The following is a 19,752-nucleotide window of genomic DNA, read 5'->3' on the forward strand; positions in this document are numbered from 1 at the left end:
TTTAAGATTAAAAAATAATGCCAAAAATCTTACACATGTAATACTAATATCATCTAACCATACCGTAACACTGGAGCGACCATGAACGTTACTAAACCAAACCAAACCAATGAGAAGAAACCGACCACATTGTCTCTCTCTTTCATACACATGGTTTGGAGTTTCCTTTTTGAGATCGTGGGTCGTTAAACTGGTGCAATTTTTCATTTTTCTGTTTTCACCCCTTACTCGGTTATTCTATTTACAATCTCATTCACAAAAATGAAAAAAACAAAAAACAGAACAAAGCTTCATACTCCACCTTTTCTCCTTTTCTGTAACAAAAATGTAAACTTGGACGCTACGTTAGTATGATCTATATACTATGGGTTTTTGGTGACACTAGTTTACTCAAAGCACTAAACTTTGAACTCTGAGGAAGTTACTTGTGTTGTTGAGTAAGCGGCACTGAGGTGCCATGTAGCGAAATCTGAATAGAGAGATCAATGCGTGCGTTGATTTTAGTTTGTTTTACTCTTGGGATGTTCGTGACTTATTGATTCGCATTTGTGGTTAAGCTTTCGGTTGCGGTTCGCTCACCGTCAGAGGAAGACGTTAAAGGACAGAAAAAAGCTGAAGGTAATTTAATCGGGTCGTGAAACATTAATTTCTACAAGAATATGAGACCGTACGTGTTTGTTGGAAAGAAGAAAAAGTGGGGGGAGTGAAAGGGATGGTCTTGTTTGTTGGGACCAGTTCTCCGTGTAACAAACGAAAGGATTCATGGTCTTGTCTTGTTGAACTTCGTTCTCAGGTCTCAGGCCTTAAGTGGTTGCCACGATCAAAGTTTTTTTTTTTTTTATTCTCGAAGGATTAAAATATTTTTTTATTTCCTCATCACGTTCATCTTCTCTCTAGATGATGGTTCATCATCTACCTTTGTTGCTTTACTTTCTTTCTCTTTCTGTTTTTATCTAATTGATTGAAGAGAAGCTCTTGTGAGAAATCATTGATGATTAAATAGTAATTAGTTAGTATTCTGTTTATTTTGGTCTTTCTAAAGTTAGCTTGTTGTTGGTGTTATTGCCTATTTATTTATGAGCTTAAGTTAATGGGTTGTTGTCTTCTCATTCATGGTTTGCTTCCCGTGGATAATGCTCAAATAGAAGGGCTTGGTATTTTTGTGAACTGCCAGCTGTTTTCCTATAACTATCTTGCATTTTTTGAAAGAAATACTAATTTTTATGATTAACCACATCACTTGTTTTCACTTTTAAAAGTGAGAAATGGGAGCTGTTACTGGAGAAGAGTTGGTTAAATGGGAGAAGATGGGAGGAATGGGAGGCCATGAAGAGAAGATTCTGGTGTTAGTGAGGTTGAGGCCTTTGAATCAGAAAGAAGTTGATGCGAATGAAGTAGCAGATTGGGAATGCATCAATGACACTACCATCTTATACCGGAACACCCTTCGGGAAGGTTCCACGTTCCCAAGCGCCTATACCTTTGGTAAGCAAACGTGTAATGATTGTGTTTGGAAGCATTGTTGAGGAAGTTTGAGACATAATGTATCAGTGTATGGACAAAATGTTTCTTAGTTTTTACTATGATTTGGTTGTAGACAGAGTATTTCGGGGTGACTGTTCCACAAAGCAGGTATATGAAGAAGGGGTCAAAGCAATTGCTCTTTCAGTTGTTGGTGGAATCAATTGTAAGCACATAACTTTTTCTGATGACTCACTTCTATTCAGAATCCTTACTTGGACTCAAATACCTATTTATAATTCTTTCAGCAAGTATTTTTGCGTATGGGCAAACAAGTAGTGGAAAGACATATACGATGATTGGAATAACTGAATATGCTGTAGCAGATATTTTTGACTATATAAGAAAGGTAGTCGGAGAGAAAATTTATTGATCTGGATTCTAGCTGTTTAATTCTTCATTGTCACTTTTCACAAGCTTGCTGATACAAGATTACTGTGATTTTTTTAGCATGAAGAAAGAGCATTTGTATTGAAGTTCTCAGCAATTGAAATTTACAACGAAAATATTAGGGACCTCCTCAGCAGTGAGAACACACCACTAAGGCTGCGTGATGATCCTGAGGTGAATGAGTATGTTATTGAATTGAAATAAATGACGTTGTTTATTTATCTGTTTCGTGATTTTTCAGAGAGGACCTATTATAGAGAAACTTATAGAAGAGACTCTGCGGGACTGGACGCATTTGAAAGAGCTTCTATTATTCTGTGAAGGTAAAAGAAAATTGCACAACGTTCTTGATATACAGGTTGGTCTATAACATTACAGTTCCAACCATGTTCTTGCAGCACAGAGACAGGTAGGAGAGACATACCTCAATGACAAGAGTTCTCGATCTCACCAAATCATCAGACTGGTGCGTGTGCCTTCTCCCTTGCTGTTTAGAATGTTATGTTTTTTACATTGTACGTGTAGAACTCTATTATTGGAATTGGAATTGTGTAGACAATTGAAAGTTCTGCCAGAGAATTCATGGGTAAAAGCAGCTCAACCACCCTAGCTGCTACTGTGGTATGTTTAAATCTTTAAATTCTTCGTTTCATTCAACATAAAATGTTTATAAGATTTTACTGTTGTTTTGTTTCTTTTTCTCTGCAGAATTTTGTTGATTTGGCAGGGAGTGAGCGTGCATCTCAGGCATTATCTGCTGGGTCCAGATTGAAAGAAGGCTGTCATATAAACCGGAGTTTACTCACTCTTGGAACAGTCATTCGTAAACTTAGGTTGTCCCCTTCTTTTATAAACTTGAATAATGTCCAGTAAACACAAATTTTTGTGAAGAAGAAAACCACGTGTTTTGTAGCTTCTGTTGTGACTAAATAGAGAGCTTCTCACTGGAAAACCTATCTGTATGTTCAAAATTTGTCTAATGGACTACACATTATATGAAGCTGTTCAAATATTAAAGTTAGTAGTTTCTGTTGGCTAACATTATGAGCTTGAATGCAGTAAGGGAAGACAAGGACACATTAATTACAGAGATTCTAAGCTGACACGCATATTGCAGCCTTCCTTAGGTGGGAATTCTAGAACAGCCATCATTTGCACTTTGAGCCCCGCACGTTGTCATGTTGAGCAAACTAGAAACACCCTTCTTTTTGCTTGTTGTGCAAAACAAGTGACCACTAAAGCACAGGTTAATGTAGTGATGTCTGATAAAGTATTGGTCAAGCAGCTGCAAAAAGAGGTAGCCAGATTAGAGAGTGAGTTGAGAACTCCTTGTCCACCTTCAACAAATTGTGATTGTGCAGCAATTGTGAGAAAGAAAAATCTCCGAATAGAAAAGGTCATAATTCTTTTTTTCAATTCATACGATGTTCATCCTGTGTTAATTGTTGTCATGTCTAGACAAGGAACTTTGAAGATATTGATTTAGAACTTTTTGTCTCTTACTCTCTCTTTTCTGGTTAATTGTCTGTTTGTCTTAATGAACAATACTTATGTCCTAATAACTAAAATTCGTCTCATCGACTTTGGTTCTAGATTCCACATACATCTTTTACCCTTGTGCACGTTACACTTTTGTTACTCCTGGATGGTGATAACGTGGGTTTCGAACTTTGAATTATTCAGATGGAGAGGGAGATTCAGGAGCTAATTAAGCAACGTGATCTTGCTCAATCTCAGGTCGAGGATTTGCTGCGCATGGTTGGAAATGATCAAAACTCTAAAAAAGTAATTTCATTCTTCTAATTAGTAAACTGATATAAGAAATTAGGCCTCTGAATTTTGTTTCTTCTCTTGTTATAATTCAGCCTAACATTAACAATCGTTTTTAATATGTAGGAAAGGGTCGACACCTGGGAAGATGAAGATTCAATATCAGAATCATCAAGCATTTATCCTTCTGATTTACGGATTGGAGAATTCAACAATCCTCACTACATCAATGAAAACGGTGAAAGTAGTCCTGATAGTAAGTTCCTTCCTCCCTTTGTCAAGATAGAAGTTCATAGTAAATAACATTTAAGAGTAGAACCGAACCATGTGTAACCATTTGACAACTTGTGTTTGTACAGAACATCCTGATGAATACTGCACTGAAATTCAAAGTGTTGGATTGGAGGAATCGAGTAAAGATGGCTTGGAATATCCTGACCCGGTGTTGGCATTAACATGGTATGCAGATGAAAATGTAACAAGTCAGGAGATTCTGACTCCTGTGGCTGAAGATAGTGAAGAGAGACTGAACCAAGACAATGCAACAGATGGTGTTTTGGAGCAGAGTAATGATTCTCCTCTGTCTATGTCAGGAACAGTGTCAAATTGTAGGAATCTTAAATTAACAAGGAGCTGGAGTTGTAGAGAATTCTATACGACTGGTTCTCCTGGGAATGTGGGAGAAATTGTGAGGACTCCGGCCAGTAGTTTTGAAAAATGCTTCCCTGGAAGACCAGATGGATTACCGAGAAAGTTCCTTCCATTAACTTATAGTGCTTCCACAAAATTCTCAATGAATGGCTCTCCGCCTTCAATTGGAACTCCTTCTACGGATGATTTAAGAACCAACAGCACAAGAACATCCACTAATGAAGATATTACTAGCCTCCAAACTTTTGTTGCAGGGATGAAGGAAATGGTCAAACTTGAGTATGAGAAGCGTCTTGTTGACGATGATCAGGTGCAAATGAGAGTAATTTCTTAAAATTTAAGCAAAAAAGTTCACACCTTTTATCAATTTTCTTTGGAATGACTGAACTGTTGATACGGTTCTTCCATTGCAGGTTAAGGAGGCAGAGACAACATATTTCAGATTTGAAAAGAACATGAAGGATGTCGGCGTGGATTCAACGTTAGAGGCAGGTGGAGGTCCTGTGGAATGGCCTCTACAATTCAAGCAGCAGCAGACAGAAATATTGGAACTGTGGGAAGCCTGCAATGTATCGTTGTTCCACAGGACTTACTTTTTTCTTTTGTTCAGGGGTGATCCGACAGACTCTATTTACATGGAGGTGGAGCGAAGAAGATTATGTTTTCTGAAAGGAACATTTGGCGGCGGAAATCAGTGGGTGAAGGATGGTCCCACAGTTACACTGGCTTCAAGGTTGTTCTCTGGGCCTGTAACATTCATGTTATTGGTGATGATTGGTTAACGTTGAGTTTGACTGACATAAATAAATGTGTTTGTGTTGGGGAAACAGTGCAAAGGGTGTGGAGAGGGAGAGAGAGACGCTGGTGAAGCTTATGAAGAGAAGGCTATCAGAGGAAGAGAGACAGAAGGTTTTCGGGAAATGGGGCATTGCATTGGATTCAAAGCGCCGGAGGAAGCAACTGGCGAATCGCGTATGGAGCAACACCGATATGAAGCATGTGATGGAGAGTGCTGCGGTTGTTGCCAAGTTAGTGAGGTTCACTTGGCAGGGTGATAATGCCCTTAAGGAGATGTTTGCGCTTAGCTTCTCACCTCATCGAATGTCATGTTCCTCCAAGACTCTTTTCTAGGCCTTCTTCAACCATTTATTTATCTACTGCTACATTACATTATTGTAACTATCATTCACGCTCCTTTCGTCGTTGCAATGCAAATGGAACCACCTTATACAATTATATCTTATATTTCTTTCATCTTTATGATTTTTATAAATTCTTAATAATACTTATAATATCTTATATTATAATTATATAACTCTTAATTTTTTATATTTTAGTATAATTTTTAAAATTTCATAAGTCGATATTTCAATTAAATTAGTATCAAATTCTCAAATCAAAATACATATTTCACTTAAACAAATATTTACTCGATAAAATTTATATTTTAAATTTATAAGTTTGTTGTAGATGACCTTTTCGATACTCTATTATCAACTTGTCACCTTGAAAGATGAAATCACACCAGTATATCTCAAATTTCGTTTCCATCCTAAAATATTTAAAGTAATAATTTTAAAATATTGAAATTATTTATCATTTTAAAGAAGTTTGCTTATATTGAAAAGGATTAAAGTATAGTTTACATTTATTTATTTATTGGAGAAAGTGTATATTTTAAAATAAAAAATGGGAGAGCATAATTTACATAATGTGATGTTTGCCTTTTTTGTATTTTAGGTTCTGTTAGAAAAGGTAAATTTGTAAATATGGGTTCGTTGATTTTTTTCTGCCAAACAAGGTCAAGTCGTTATGGTGGAGGACGACATTAACCGGTTTCTTTTTTTTTTTAAAAAAAAAAAAGCAATGTCGTCATTGGAAAGTACAATTTTATGTTAAAGGGTATAGAACCAGTGCTCTAAGGGCACTGGTTAAGGATAATTAATATACATTGGATCCTACAAAAATACATAGATAAATGTAATATTAAATAAAACATGATCTAATAACCATTAATGCAACTTTATTTTCTTTAAAAGACAAAAATGTCCATAAATATTGTATTTAATATTTTATTTAATGTTCACAAATAAAATTTAAAAACTAATTAAATAATAAAATAACTATATTTTAATTTTGTTAAATTTTAAATTAACAAAAAACCAACAAAAACATAGTGTTAAACATCTAAAACTTAAAACAAATAATATAAGAAAATATAAATTAACAGAAAAATCAACAAAAAAAATAATGTTAAATATCTAAAAATTGTTACAAAAAAAGAATAGTTAAAGTGTCAATTTAAGATTTAATTGATTTTTTTCTTTTTAGTAGAGACCTTAAAAGTTTCAAAAAAAAATTGTAACAGTAAGTTACTGTCTACACATTTAAAAGGGTATTTTTGTCTTTATAAAATTTATTATGTGCATTTATACTATTTTAATTACTGTATTTAATTATTTCAGTTTTCAATGTAAAAATGATGATATCAAAGCACATTTATTATTTCTTAACGAGTGCCCTTAGGGCACTGGTTAGCATTCTCTTATGTTAAAAGGAAAAAGTAAAGTCATCCTCATGATCTCATGACGACTTCACTTTTTCAGTTTTTTTTTTTTTTGTCTTTTTTTCGTAATGAATGAAAACTAAAAATTAAAAAAAGGAAAAAATAATTAAAACTGAAAAATTTGAAAAAAAAAGAAAAATAATTAAAACTGATAAATTTGGAAAAAAAGAAAAATAATTAAAACTAAAAAAATTTGAAAAGAAAAGGAAAAATAATTAAAACTGAAAAATTGAAAAAAAAAGGAAAAATAATTAAAACAAAATTTTGAAAAAAAGTAAAAATAATTAAAACTGAAAAATTTGAAAAAAAAATAATGAAATCTGAAAAATTTGAAAAAAAAAATAATGAAAACTTAATATTTTGAAATAAAAGGAAAAAAATTAAAAACTAAAAACTTTGAAAAAAAATGAAAAGTGAAATAGTTATGTTAAAAGATGACTTCACTTTTCAATTAATATAAACCGTAGTATTTAATGACAATATTACTTTTTTTTAAAAAAAAAAAAAAAACCGTTGGTATGAATGACGATTTCACTTGTAATTCATATTTATAAATTTACATTCTACCGGACCTTAAGATAAAAAAAAGCCTGTGAGGCTGTGATGTTTACTTTCTTTTTCTTATGGTGGATTTGTTTGGTTGGATTTTTAATGCATAACGGAGGTGCAGGGAAATAAAATAGAAATTGGACCGAACCATGAAGGATATAAATTTATAATTTATGATTTATTTTTATTTTTTAAAGGATGTAACGGTCTTCAGTCAAACTTGAAGGTGCAGGAAGAAAAACCCTGAAAATGAAGATGGAAAGCCCAGTATAGAAAACGAGAGAAGGCCCAATGCTGAGATGGTCTGGTCCAATTGTGATACGACGTGACGTCTTTTGCCATTTTCCCAATCCCTGGAACTAACTGGGAAGAAGTGAAGTGAAAAAACAGAGAGAAGAGAAGAGAACAGAAAGTCGCATGGCATCGACGGCAGCGTACCTTGCTCGGCGCGCGGCGCAGAAGGAGAGGGTTCGGATCTTGTACCGCCGCGCCCTCAAAGACACTCTTAATTGGGCCGTGCATCGCCACCTCTTCTACGACGACGTATATTAATTTATTCATTCACTCCTTTCCCATTTTTCACAATTTCACTTCTGATCTCGTTTTTTCTTTCGCTTTCTCCAGGCTGCAAACCTCCGCGACAGGTTTGAGGAAAACAAACACGTGGTTCGTTTTCCCCTTCCATGAATGCTATAATTTTTACTTCCCCTTACCGTTCATTGGCTGCATTTTCTTTGTTTATTGCTAGGAGCTGTGTAACACAATTCTGATCCGCACATTCCATAATTCCTTACTATTTGCTTTTTGGACTATTATCTTGTGATTAGGGATTTGTGTATCGGTTTAATCGTTGCATTATTTCTCGTTTATTTTCTCATTCTGTTGAGCTTGCTCTGTGTTGGTTCGATTTCATATACAGGAAGATCCTGATACAATTGATAGACTCATAGCGGATGCGGAAGCCTCCTACAACAAGTGGCGTCATCCAGATCCATACATAGGTAAATATGTCACGCATCTCATCTCATCTCTATGCCAACACTGATCCTAGGCTATAATATTACATCCACCGCAAGATATTATTACCGTGAATGTTTTCCTATTTCATAGTGTTTCGAATGATGGGTAAAGAGATATTGTTGAGAATGTTTTGTTGATGTCTTTAATTGTAAATAAGCACGATTGCTTTAAACATAGCTTCACCATTAAAAGTATCTCCTTTTTGTTTGGTGAGGGGCATATTGAAAGTGCTCATGACAGTTGAGATAGACGGGACTGCCATTATAAGATTATTATCTATATTCTTCGTGATTAGTATCTTTGCTGCAATCCAACTGTTAAACTTGCCAGGAAAAAAATATGTTATTTTGAATGATTAATTAACCTAAGCTACAGTATGCCTTGGACAATAAGCACAGAGGCAGGTATTGCCCATACTTTAGTTTTCTAGCGTTGGGTTGTAGATTTATCTGCACAAGTTACTCCTCTCATCGGTTCTTCTCTTTCCTGTTATTTTATCCAGTCCATCTCAGATATTGACCCATTTTACTCTTATTTTCTGTGTATAATAGTTCCTTGGGCTCCTGGTGGTTCCAAATTTACTCGCAACCCAGTTCCACCTCAAGGGGTAAGTTGTTATGGTTATACAGTAGGTCTATCTTTTCCATTATTTTGTTGGACCCTCTTATTTACCTTGCTACTTTCATGGACATCACTAAGATTTTGTTTCGATCATCGGTTAAATACTTATCAAATTGTATATATGTAGTTATGTGTGGTGGATTTCTGGATAAGTTCATTTGATGAGAGATATACACAATTTCTGGTGCAGCAGGCCTAAAATACCTGCATAAGGCCACAGACTTTTCTTTTATCACGGGGCATTGTGTCCATACCTCTCAAAACACTCATCAGATGATGCAGTTGGCTCATCGTATTTGTTGTGTTGAGGATATAACAAAATGATTCATAGCTCTCTCTCTCTCTCTCTCTGTATATTTAGTCACTTTATACACTTTGTGGTCTTTTTGTTTGGAAAATGCGCTGAACTCATGATTAATAGGTGATTCTCTGGTCTGCGCTCGTAGTTGGGAATGAATGTGTCTCATCTCTGCATTATATATTCAATGTGTGTGTATGTTAATTTTAGAAGTTAACAATGCATCTTACGCCCTACCATGCATTGTTCTGCTATGATTACAATTGGTGGATTGGTAATTTTCACTTTTGAATAAGTGATGGAATGGAATGTTCAAGACTGGATAATTGAGATCTCAGGTGGTCGTAATAATCTTATCGTGAAAATGATGAATTCATTCTGCTAGGAATTTCATTTCTTGTGCATGGCCAGCTTCCGTAGTTAGGCCTTTCAAACCATTCATCCTATCGTTTTATAATATACTGTTTGGATAGTCACTCCCCCTGTGCAAGAATATCAAGGTCTTCCATATGTCGGTGAAGTTGTATGAGATAGGGTAATATGCTTAAAATGTGATGAGGGATAGGAGAGGATGTTCTTCATCTGTGGTTAGAGGGCTCCTTTCTAGGCTTTTTTTTTATGTTCGTCATTGCTTCATTTTGTATGAGATCCCCAAAGTTGTTCCAATTTATTGATTTGGAATATACTTATTTCTGACTGACTTGGAATAATGTTTTTGATGCAGATTGAGATCGTTTACGATTATGGCCGTGAAGATAATAACTGAAATTTGAATTTTTCTTTAGAACCTTTGCAATGAATAAAGGTCTCTGCAATCAAACTTTTCTGTGGGTTGTAGATTAAAAATCACCCTCATTTCCCCTCATGTGATGAGCATAAGCTGATACAGATTTAGTCCACCCTTGTCTATGATGTTGAAAAATTTGACCACCTCCGAAACAGATGGTACTTGGATCATTGAATGTTTTAAGATTCTGTCATTGATACATGTTAATGTGAGTTTGGAGTTTTCATTTGCATAACTCATCTATCATTGCAACCATATTATAACTTCTGTGCTGCACATTCAATGGTTAATGAAAGCTGGCTTACTTCCAATCAGAGTTGGGAACATTATTTTGATTTAAAGGTTTCTATTATTGAAACGAGAACAATATAATACATAATTTATGCAAAGAAATTTACTATATAAGAAAATTCTGGCTCCGTAGCTAGTGCAGTATTACATACGACTAGAATAATAGAATTGATCATGCAAAGAATGCGTGACAATGTAGAATTGATATCTATTCAGTTGTCTATAATCAAACTGGTGGGAGTGCTGCAGCCCATTCAACCAGCTATTAAATACATTATCAACGATATTTTAATTTTCATTTGCGATGTTTTAATTTTTTTTTTTCTCCTTTCTGTTGGTGTATAGTTTTTAACTGGAGCAATTTGAAGTTAGTCATGTTTTTGAGTTGGGTTTTTTTAGTTTGGTTTGACGAACTAGAAGGAGACCAGTTCCCCTCTTCTAATTCGTTTTGGGGTGAGTTAAAGTCCTAACGTTAGTCAAGATAATAAATGTTTAAACCCTATGAGATAAATGAGATAAACTCTTGCTATATCTTGTTAGCATTGAAGATGGGTAATTATTATTATTATTATTTGTTCACACATTAGTCAGATGAGAAAAAAATAATCTATAATTCACTATGGTATTTTCAAAAAATTGCTCAATAACTATGGTAAACAATTATTTTAAAGTCTCTGAATTAGTTACAAGTATCTTATTAATAAAGGGTATGAATTAGTTTAAAAAATTGAAGTTATTTAAGCGGCAGAAGCATGTATTACAAACGTTAAAACTATTTAAAAGTTAAGAAATTTACTTCAAAATATTAAAGAAAGAGCAAACTATGATAAACATTTTCGTATTATTATAATAAATCACGTAATTCAGTATTCAAATTTTAGTAGTATCATTTAAGTATGAGATAAATCAAATTAAAAGAGGTACCTACTGATTTTTGTTCAAGATTCCTAACAATATTGATTATCATTTGAGGACTTACATATCATTATTAAGAAAATTAAATAAAAACTTAAGTAGACCGAGCTTTTCGGGTTGAGTTTTGAATGTTATCTGTGTTGAAGATATATCCTATGACGAATAGATAGATGTTTGCATATTAAATTATCTCTAATTTCCCATCCCAATACAATGTTCAATCCATTTTTTGGTGTTAAACGTTACTAACTTCATTTAACATATTCAGTGAACTCCACAAAAATACCTTCACATACAAAGTTGTATGACTTTGCTTCAGTAAATAAATATAATTGATAGGCCTCCACCAAACACAATATATTTAGTTCAGACAAAGACTATATCTCAACTCCACAACTTTGCACAACTTTGTGTTCATTTGCGTCAAGAAATTATTCATATAAAAGACTTTCTTGCCAAAACAGAGAGAAGTATCAACAGTGATCAACTAAATCTCTTTTTGTTTAAATAAGATCACAACTTTTCTGTGTTATTTACACTGGAATTAGTAATAAACCAATCAGAGTGAGCAAACCCTGTTATTAAAATAAAATGCTAAAACACTTATTGACAGGGTTGTTATTCATAATTTGTGATAAAATGCTATCCAATTACGGTTCGGTCATTCTCATATGTTCACAAACAAGAAAGAAATCTCGTTTGGTATAAAACTAGACAGAAAATCCAAATGGGATTAAAACTAATCCACACTTCTTCTAGAGTCCTCCATAAGCGATTGAAGTAGTAATGCATTCTAATCTCTCAAGAAAAGCTGCAACTCAGAAATCAAAGTTTTCTAAAGAAATCAAATCCAAAAATAAGACTTTCCCACAATAAAATCCAACGCAGTATCTGCATATACAAAGTGTCCTATATCTCTCACAGCAAATCCTAAATAAGATTATTTGACCATTTGCATAATTAACGGAAGAACATGTCTATTACAAACCCACCAGCATTAGAATTACTTTTAGTTTGGGAGGGATTTTTAGATATGAAACCCTAATCAAATAAAATTAATAGAATGGGGAAGCCAAGATTAAAGAAAAGTATTGAATAGAAAATAGTAGTGAAAGTACATATATGAGTTGCAAACCCTAAAATGAAATTGAAATCAGATTAGCTTGAAAGGAAGAGGCCAAGGGGTAGACCTGGGAACTTCCACCTTGTCCTTTATGCGCTCTATCATCTTCTCTTTCTTCGGCCGAGCGTTACCGTACGATCCCTTGAATCTCTTCCCTTTCTTTGTCTTCTTGTCCCCGCGCCCACACAATTGGGGCGCCGCCGCACTCTCCGCCTTCATGAACCACCGCGCAGCCACGCTGCACCGCTGCATCATGCTCACACCATTCGTAGCCATAGTAACTCTCATCTGCACCCGTTATTGCTTTTCCAATAACAACCCATCTTGCAACATCATATGGGCCGGGCTACTTTACCTGCATTTCTTTTTCATCTCATAGTTTGCTTTTTGCACCCCATAGAAATTAAAATTTTCAAGAAAATATATTTTTGTATGGTGGAATCGAAAATTTAATTTTTTAAGTAAAAAATTTAGATGTTGAAACTTATCTCGTAGTTTGCAGATTGTGTAATTTTTGAAAAACTTTAGTGATTGAAACTTATTTAGTATTTTGCATAATAAAAAAAGTTATATTAAAATTAAAAAAATTGTTTTCATATTTACACTGTGCAATTAAGATGCTTTTTAAACTTCTAAATTACACACAATTAATTAATTCATAACATGATATATAGACAAGGGAAAGACCCCGATGATGACAATAGAACACTGTCAGCAAAGAATACAAATAATAAAAGGAGCAATTTGATACTTTAACTACTCCCATAATGCAATGAAACTACTGAGTGCAGAAAATAATAGCACCTCAAGATCTTATTGAATTGAGATAGTATAATTATTATGTTTTAATTTAAGTAATGTTTAAACATCTAATAAAAAATATTTCAGAACATAAAAGAAAATTTTAATTAAATCATTATAAATATAACTAAGTAGTTAATTATTAATTACAGCAGGTTTTAATTACATGAGAGTGTAACAATAATTTAAATTTTATTTGAATTAAACCATTAATATAATAGATCAAATTCAAAACATAAATTGAAAATAATAAAAAATGAAGTCTCTTTAAGTTTACTCATTTTTCATTAGATTAAATATGTTTTTAATTTCTAAACTTTGACGTGAAATAAGAATCTATTTATATCCCAAAATTTGATACATTTTAGTCTTAAATTTTAAAAATAAATGAATATAATCTTTTTAATCTAAATAATTTTTTTGTGTCCAACATGTTTTTCCATAGACATTAAAACAAAAATATGATGTAAACAACACAAATACTAGCATGAAATACATTTATCATATAAAAAAAAATAAACTAGTTGAGTTAAAAGAACTATATCTATTTATTTTAAAACTAAAAACATATTTAACCATTTTCAGTACTACTTAAACCAAATTCATTAGAATGATAGGACTAGACATATCATTTTGTTTCAGCTCAATTAAATTAAATTGCTTTTATTGAAACGAGCGAGGATTTATCTTTTTTATTTAACAATCAAATCCAATTGAGCCCTATTATATTTTTGTTGCAAAGTCAAGTGATTAAAAATATCTTTACAACCCTTTTAACTTTTAACAAAAAATATAGTATAGATTATCAGCACATTAGCCATGTCTGACAAAGAAATATGACAACATTCCTAACAATCGATGTCACATTCAGCCAAAACAAGAAGCCTGATATTCATTAGCAATGGACATTACGCTGATAACTTACTACTATTATATCCTCTATTTATTATAAAACTAGTACACAACACACTAGTTATTGATTTACAAAAGTTATTATGCACCTAATCTTGAATGTAACATTCTCCTATTTCCTTTAACTTTTGATTACCAAAGGCAACTCCAATGCTCAGTTCGTTGTTTTAATCGGTTCATACAGGGCCAGCTTAGCAAATTACAATCTATGGTTTGATTTCATGTCACTCAACCCCTCAGGGAATACTTCCTCCCAATGAAAGGCTGAAATTTTGGTTGCTTCTGCTGGGATGGTTCTTGTTTTGGCTCGATCTCTTCCTGCAATAAATAGGACAATGATGCTAACTGGCACTGATATAATTGCTATCGAAAAGGGAAAATTGTAAGAGTCAAAATTCTTTACTAAGTTTTTAAGTGATATGATGTTGTTCTTTGTCAGACATTAAAATTTACAGAAAAACAACACTGAAAAATTCAACCGAGAATTCAAATTGAAGGCATTGATGAGAAGCAGCTGAATTACCTTTCCTGTTTCTTTTGTACGGTAAAAGTTTGATCCAAATACTAGCTTTCCCCCGGATGGAGATGTTGTCGAAGACAGTGCATTTACATTTGGAACATCTTTGTTTTTATGCCGTGATGAATAAACAGCAGGAATTGGTTTTCCATCCAAGCGTCTGGCAGTCCCAAAAAATGGATTGAACTTACCTGTGAGGAGAATCCAAAAGTCAAGTAAGATTCTGAGGGAAAATAACTTCGATCATACGAAACTGATAGGTTATATTTTTTCATATATGGTTTATGGGCATGGTCATGGCATATGGTTATTGGGAGATTATGGTTCTGTATGGTTATATGACATTAGTCTTACACATATAAGACCTTAGACACCACTTTAACCCCAAAACCTTAAGGCAATGTTGTTATGGGTCTTTATTCTTATATGGTGTTTAACTTTGTCTTTTCTATCCAATGTGGGACTTTTTGACTCACACTTGGACTATTCCCAACATCTCCCCTCAAGGGTGAGTCCCTTGTTTTTTTCTTTTTTTCATATGGTATATTTCCCTTCAGGTGTGTATGAGTGACCCCTTTGGTTATGGTTATGCGGTCAGTCACTCCGAACCATCGGCTCTGATACCACTGATAGGTTATATTTTTTCATATAGGTTATGGTTATAGACATGGGCATGGTTATGGCATGGGCATTGGGAGATTGTGATTCCATATGGTTATATAACATTAGTCTTACACATATAAGACCTTAGACACCACTTTTACACCAAAACCTTAAGGCAATGTTGTTATGGGTCTTTATTCTTATATAGTGTTTAACTTTGTCTTTTCTATCCAATGTGGGACTTTTTGACTCACACTTGGACTATTCCCAACATCTCCCCTCAAGGGTGAGTCCCTTGTTGTTTTTTTTTCCTTTTTCATATGGTATATTTTCCCTTCAGGTGTATGAGTGACCCCTTTGGTTATGGTTATGCGGTCAGTCACATCGGTGACCCCTTTTGTTTATGGTGGTGGTTATGCGGTCAGTCACTCCGAACCATCGGCTCTGATACCACTGATAGGTTATATTTTTTCATATATGGTTTATGGGCATGGTCATGGCATAGTTATGGTCATTGAGAGATTGTGGTTCTATATGGTTATATGACATTAGTCTTACACATATAAGACCTTAGACACCACTTTAACCCCAAAACCTTAAGGCAATGTTGTTATGGGTCTTTATTCTTATATGGTGTTTAACTTTGTCTTTTCTATCCAATGTGGGACTTTTTGACTCACACTTGGACTATTCCCAACACTAAGAACATGAATACACCTTTGTTTTGTGTTTTGTCTGCAATATTAGGCTTTCCAAGATCCTTGTAATCCAAGGAAGGAGCAAAGTCCACCTCACAGTCTGTCTCGATGATGCTTATAGCTTTAGCAGGCTTTGTTTCTATAATATCCAAGTAATACCTTCTGTTGTTGTATGTCACCATGATAGTATCCCCAGTAGTCAAGCATGAAAATTTTCTCAAAGTCGTCTCTAATCTGCATTGTAAAATATGATCAAAGTCTAATAAATATATATAAGTATAGAACAAATTGAAGTGCTTACAAGTTCTTTCTGCCTTATATAGGTGTATAACTTTCGATATAATGAAATACTCTGTGCAAGGTCCTATTGACTTGCCCTTTCTGTCAAACACCTTGTGTGCTAGTTTCTTTCTCTTCCTTATGATTTTCATATTGCATACATGGTAACAATGTCTATAGAATGAACAATATTACACTAACGAAGGCGACATTTTTACTTTATAATGAGCATTAAGTCAATTTCTTGTTTGCATCTAAAATATTTCGATCATCGAGAACTCACATAGCTTTTGGATTGGAGATATCAAAGAAGTCCTTTGTGTGGGGTTGCAACTTAACGTATGTTCCCTTTGGTAGTGATGCATATTTAACTCTTACGGTGTCTCCCTCTTGCAAAAGCATATTCTGCATCATCTGTATACAACATCTCATTAAAAACTGTGCATTAAAGTTTCAGTTGTTATGGACTATGGTTCCTACCCAGTATGGCATATATATAGTTCCTTCATCTGCAGTGAACTCCAGAACTCCACAATGAGAAACCCGCTCAGAAGCACCATTTGTGAGTTCAAACATCATAGGATAATCGATGCGTAAAAATGCTGCAAGATTACTCTTGATTCTTGTTATTTTTCAGTTGAACATCAACATCAGTGGAAAGAAAATACACCAAATATACATTTAGAGCTGAAAAACTTACCTAGATGATCAAGGGCTGAAGCAGGCATTATAACTAAGCAGCAACAATCATAACTTATTCAGTTCATTAGATGAGTAACAAAGAGTATACATTATTAAACCAAACATGGCCTATGTGGAAACTTACTTTTATCACCATTTTCGATTTCGGGCTGCAGAATTCATGAAGAAAAATGACAGTTAGAATAACTTTCTGTAAGATACATTTGAAGCGGGTACTGAACTTTTGAAACTCAAAATAACTACGTAATTTAGATTCATAAACAGGGTAAAAGTAATGATAACAGTGGTAATTAGCATGAACATTAATGATTAAACGTAATTAAGAAAGTGTGACCTTTTCAATAAATGAAGCAGAGTAACATCGATATGTCTGGTGAAATGATGAAGTCGTGTGATATCCGTCAAAAAACTGCAAATATACCAAAAACTGCATCATGCCACTGTTTCACTGTCTATGTAAACTAGAGAGTTAAAACGGGTTAAAGAAAGCATGCTCGTTAATTAAACTGTAAAAAAGAAAGCAGTAGTTAAAATGAAGACGTAATGATTAAAGAAATTTTGTTACAAAGTTGAAATGAATATTATATATACACAGAGAATACCATTTTGTTTGAAGCTTGGAAATTGAGGTATTCTACGAAAGACACGAAATTGATTGAGTTTGGTTGCAGAAGTAGAAAACTATGGTTGTTGAAGGTCAAGAACATGTGAAGTAGAAAACTGTGTCTATCTGCATCGTATATGTTCTTAGCGTCCTCACTGTACTGCTTAACAAGTACGCAAGAACAACCGTAGATTCCAAGATGCTTGGTAATGAGATTATGTGTATGATTGATTCAACAAAAGGAAGCGACGTTGACGATAAGGGTTAAAGTCTGCATAAATTCCTTTCACACAAACAATCAAACACACGCACCTAACAATAATGTTCCAATCAAACATAGGTTTTATACCAAAATTTAAATTTATTACATGTAAAATCAAGGATGGTCACTCCTACCTAACCCAATCCTTATCGTTATTTCTGTCTCTCATTCTCTTCTTTCTTTAATATCATTTCTTCTTTTAATGTAATACAAACACCGTCACATGTATAGTATTTCGTTATATATTTAAATGATATTACAAAAAAGAACTAAATTAAACATGAATTGTAAAAATGAAGATCATTTTAAACATTTAATAAAAATGACGACCATCCACAACAAACATTTCAAAAATTTAGACAAAAAAGATATTTAAGCTTTTTTTTTCTCATTAATTTTTATCTTAACACGGTGTCAGATATATAAATACATGAAGGGTTTTTTTACATAATAAATCATATATTCTTATAAATATATTACATTTTAGAACGTTAACATATATATATATATATATATATATATATATATATATATATATATATATATATATATATATATATATATATATATATATATTACGGTTTAAACTCCACGATAGAGACTGTCTAAAAGTTTTGCTTTTGAAGAACAAAAATCAATGTATTTGTGGTGACATATATGTTTTACTTCCAAAGAATGTTTATTAATTTATATTTTTTAATTGTGGAATCACTTTTTTACGTAATTGAAATGTTAAGATAAGTTCCAAATAACTGGGAAAAGAAATCTAAGTACAACGAATTATGATGAATTAACAACTTGATTTTGCAAGAAATATAATGTAACAATTAAAATACTAATGCCAATTACTTTCTCTATAAATAAATTCGAAAATATTATATAAGGATAAAGAATATTAATATTCTTAAAGATTCTAATGGAGTCACTAATATATATATATATATATATATATATATATATATATATATATATATATATATATATATTCTTATTTTCTCATTTTGAAAAAAATATATATTAAGATGAGATGAAACCTTGCCTAGTAAAGTAGTTCTTTGACTATTGTGTGTGTCACTTTGGTATAAAAAATGAAGAGTAACATGGCAACATTTGATAACTGTTAACCAATTGAAATTGTAGAAAGTGGAATCTGATCCTCGTCCAGTGTTTCAGTTAAAATTGGGCACTTTCAAACCTTTGAAAAGTGGGTAAAGTAAAAGTCTTATTACTGTTAAACATTGACGAAAAGAGAAGAGAAGAAAAAAAGAAGGAAGATGTAGCATGTGCATGCATAATATACAAAGAATATTCAGAAAGCAGTTTAAGGGAAATTAATTCACCGCCATAAACAGCATAACAGATTAAAAGATTCTTTGGGTTTAACTTTAATTTTGTCAACTCAATGAATGGTTCCATAAAGTTGTTATTCATCTTCCAAGCCACCATGCATAATGGTAAAGATAAACACACTAATATGCCTATTCCTGTGGTGTATGCAGAACATGGAACATATCTCTTCCATACATATTCCAAACCTATTATTATTATTCCTCTAAAATCTTGAACGTTCCCGTGGCTAATGCCTCTAAACAATTGCATCTCATGTGCTTCTAAAATCTTCAAAAAAAAAATATTATCCACAAAAGGAATTATTGGCTTTATCTTTTGTGCTTTAAGAAAAAAAAATGTGCATTTTTTAGTTTAAGATATGTTTAAGAACTTGTATAATTCTTGAATACATTTGGAAAACAAATAAAAAGTAAAGACATCTAAAGAACTTACTTTTGAAACTTTTAAGAAGCGAAAGTGATACATCCATAGAAATTTATGTTCATATATATGAGTTAGAAAAAGAAAACTAATAATTTTATG

At 33.0% G+C, this 19,752-nt stretch overlaps 4 protein-coding genes across 7 annotated transcripts; 2 read left to right on the forward strand and 2 right to left on the reverse strand.

The window, feature by feature from the left end:
* Nucleotides 1-300: 300 nt before the first annotated feature.
* LOC114162193 (kinesin-like protein KIN-7E) lies at nt 301-5,568 on the forward strand. 4 transcript variants are annotated; one of them, XM_028046000.2, is made up of 15 exons: nt 301-618; nt 1,260-1,485; nt 1,598-1,687; nt 1,770-1,870; nt 1,972-2,085; nt 2,153-2,234; nt 2,310-2,377; nt 2,467-2,532; nt 2,620-2,744; nt 2,971-3,307; nt 3,595-3,696; nt 3,808-3,937; nt 4,041-4,642; nt 4,746-5,065; nt 5,163-5,568. In XM_028046000.2, the coding sequence occupies exons 2-15, from the start codon at nt 1,266-1,268 to the stop codon at nt 5,461-5,463; spliced, it is 2,658 nt and encodes an 885-aa protein (XP_027901801.2). In that variant the 5' UTR covers nt 301-618; nt 1,260-1,265; the 3' UTR covers nt 5,464-5,568. The 4 variants fall into 4 exon arrangements, with proteins under 4 accessions (XP_027901801.2, XP_085523298.1, XP_027901802.2 ...); XM_085667172.1 differs by lacking the exon at nt 301-618 and adding an exon at nt 779-793; XM_028046001.2 differs by lacking the exon at nt 301-618 and adding an exon at nt 929-1,154.
* A 2,213-nt stretch (nt 5,569-7,781) lies between these two features.
* On the forward strand, nt 7,782-10,484 carry CIB22 (LYR family of Fe/S cluster biogenesis protein). The gene is made up of 5 exons (XM_028086645.2): nt 7,782-7,990; nt 8,072-8,113; nt 8,367-8,448; nt 9,019-9,074; nt 10,111-10,484. Exons 1-5 carry the CDS (start codon nt 7,865-7,867, stop codon nt 10,150-10,152), a joined length of 348 nt encoding a protein of 115 aa, XP_027942446.1. The 5' UTR covers nt 7,782-7,864; the 3' UTR covers nt 10,153-10,484.
* Nucleotides 10,485-12,307: 1,823 nt separating this feature from the next.
* LOC114162680 (30S ribosomal protein S31) lies at nt 12,308-12,805 on the reverse strand. The gene has a single exon (XM_028046636.2). The coding sequence runs from the start codon at nt 12,788-12,790 to the stop codon at nt 12,533-12,535; it is 258 nt and encodes an 85-aa protein (XP_027902437.1). The 5' UTR covers nt 12,791-12,805; the 3' UTR covers nt 12,308-12,532.
* Nucleotides 12,806-14,169: 1,364 nt separating this feature from the next.
* LOC114162486 (ubiquitin fusion degradation protein 1 C-like) lies at nt 14,170-17,912 on the reverse strand. The gene is made up of 9 exons (XM_028046398.2): nt 17,617-17,912; nt 17,349-17,423; nt 17,139-17,163; nt 17,013-17,045; nt 16,793-16,914; nt 16,596-16,726; nt 16,053-16,267; nt 14,739-14,923; nt 14,170-14,533 (listed from the first exon to the last, which is right to left on the reverse strand). The coding sequence occupies exons 1-9, from the start codon at nt 17,719-17,721 to the stop codon at nt 14,444-14,446; spliced, it is 981 nt and encodes a 326-aa protein (XP_027902199.2). The 5' UTR covers nt 17,722-17,912; the 3' UTR covers nt 14,170-14,443.
* Nucleotides 17,913-19,752: the final 1,840 nt, after the last annotated feature.

This window comes from Vigna unguiculata, chromosome 9 (genome assembly GCF_037176805.1).
Source record: "Vigna unguiculata cultivar grain cowpea cultivar isolate G323 ecotype 2 chromosome 9, ASM3717680v1, whole genome shotgun sequence".
NCBI lineage: Eukaryota > Viridiplantae > Streptophyta > Magnoliopsida > Fabales > Fabaceae > Vigna > Vigna unguiculata.

Coding starts and splice junctions, on each gene's coding strand:
- LOC114162193 (XM_028046000.2), top strand. CDS start 1,266: ATGGGAGCTGTTACTGGAGAAGAGTTGGTTAAATGGGAGAAGATGGGA. Junction 2,086..2,152: donor GGCTGCGTGATGATCCTGAG/GTGAATGAGTAT, acceptor GTGATTTTTCAG/AGAGGACCTATTATAGAGAA. Junction 3,938..4,040: donor CGGTGAAAGTAGTCCTGATA/GTAAGTTCCTTC, acceptor GTGTTTGTACAG/AACATCCTGATGAATACTGC.
- CIB22 (XM_028086645.2), top strand. CDS start 7,865: ATGGCATCGACGGCAGCGTACCTTGCTCGGCGCGCGGCGCAGAAGGAG. Junction 7,991..8,071: donor GCCACCTCTTCTACGACGAC/GTATATTAATTT, acceptor CGCTTTCTCCAG/GCTGCAAACCTCCGCGACAG. Junction 8,449..9,018: donor TCATCCAGATCCATACATAG/GTAAATATGTCA, acceptor TGTGTATAATAG/TTCCTTGGGCTCCTGGTGGT.
- LOC114162680 (XM_028046636.2), bottom strand. CDS start 12,790: ATGAGAGTTACTATGGCTACGAATGGTGTGAGCATGATGCAGCGGTGC.
- LOC114162486 (XM_028046398.2), bottom strand. CDS start 17,721: ATGTTCTTGACCTTCAACAACCATAGTTTTCTACTTCTGCAACCAAAC. Junction 16,915..17,012: donor TTCAGCCCTTGATCATCTAG/GTAAGTTTTTCA, acceptor GTAATCTTGCAG/CATTTTTACGCATCGATTAT. Junction 14,534..14,738: donor GTACAAAAGAAACAGGAAAG/GTAATTCAGCTG, acceptor TATTTATTGCAG/GAAGAGATCGAGCCAAAACA.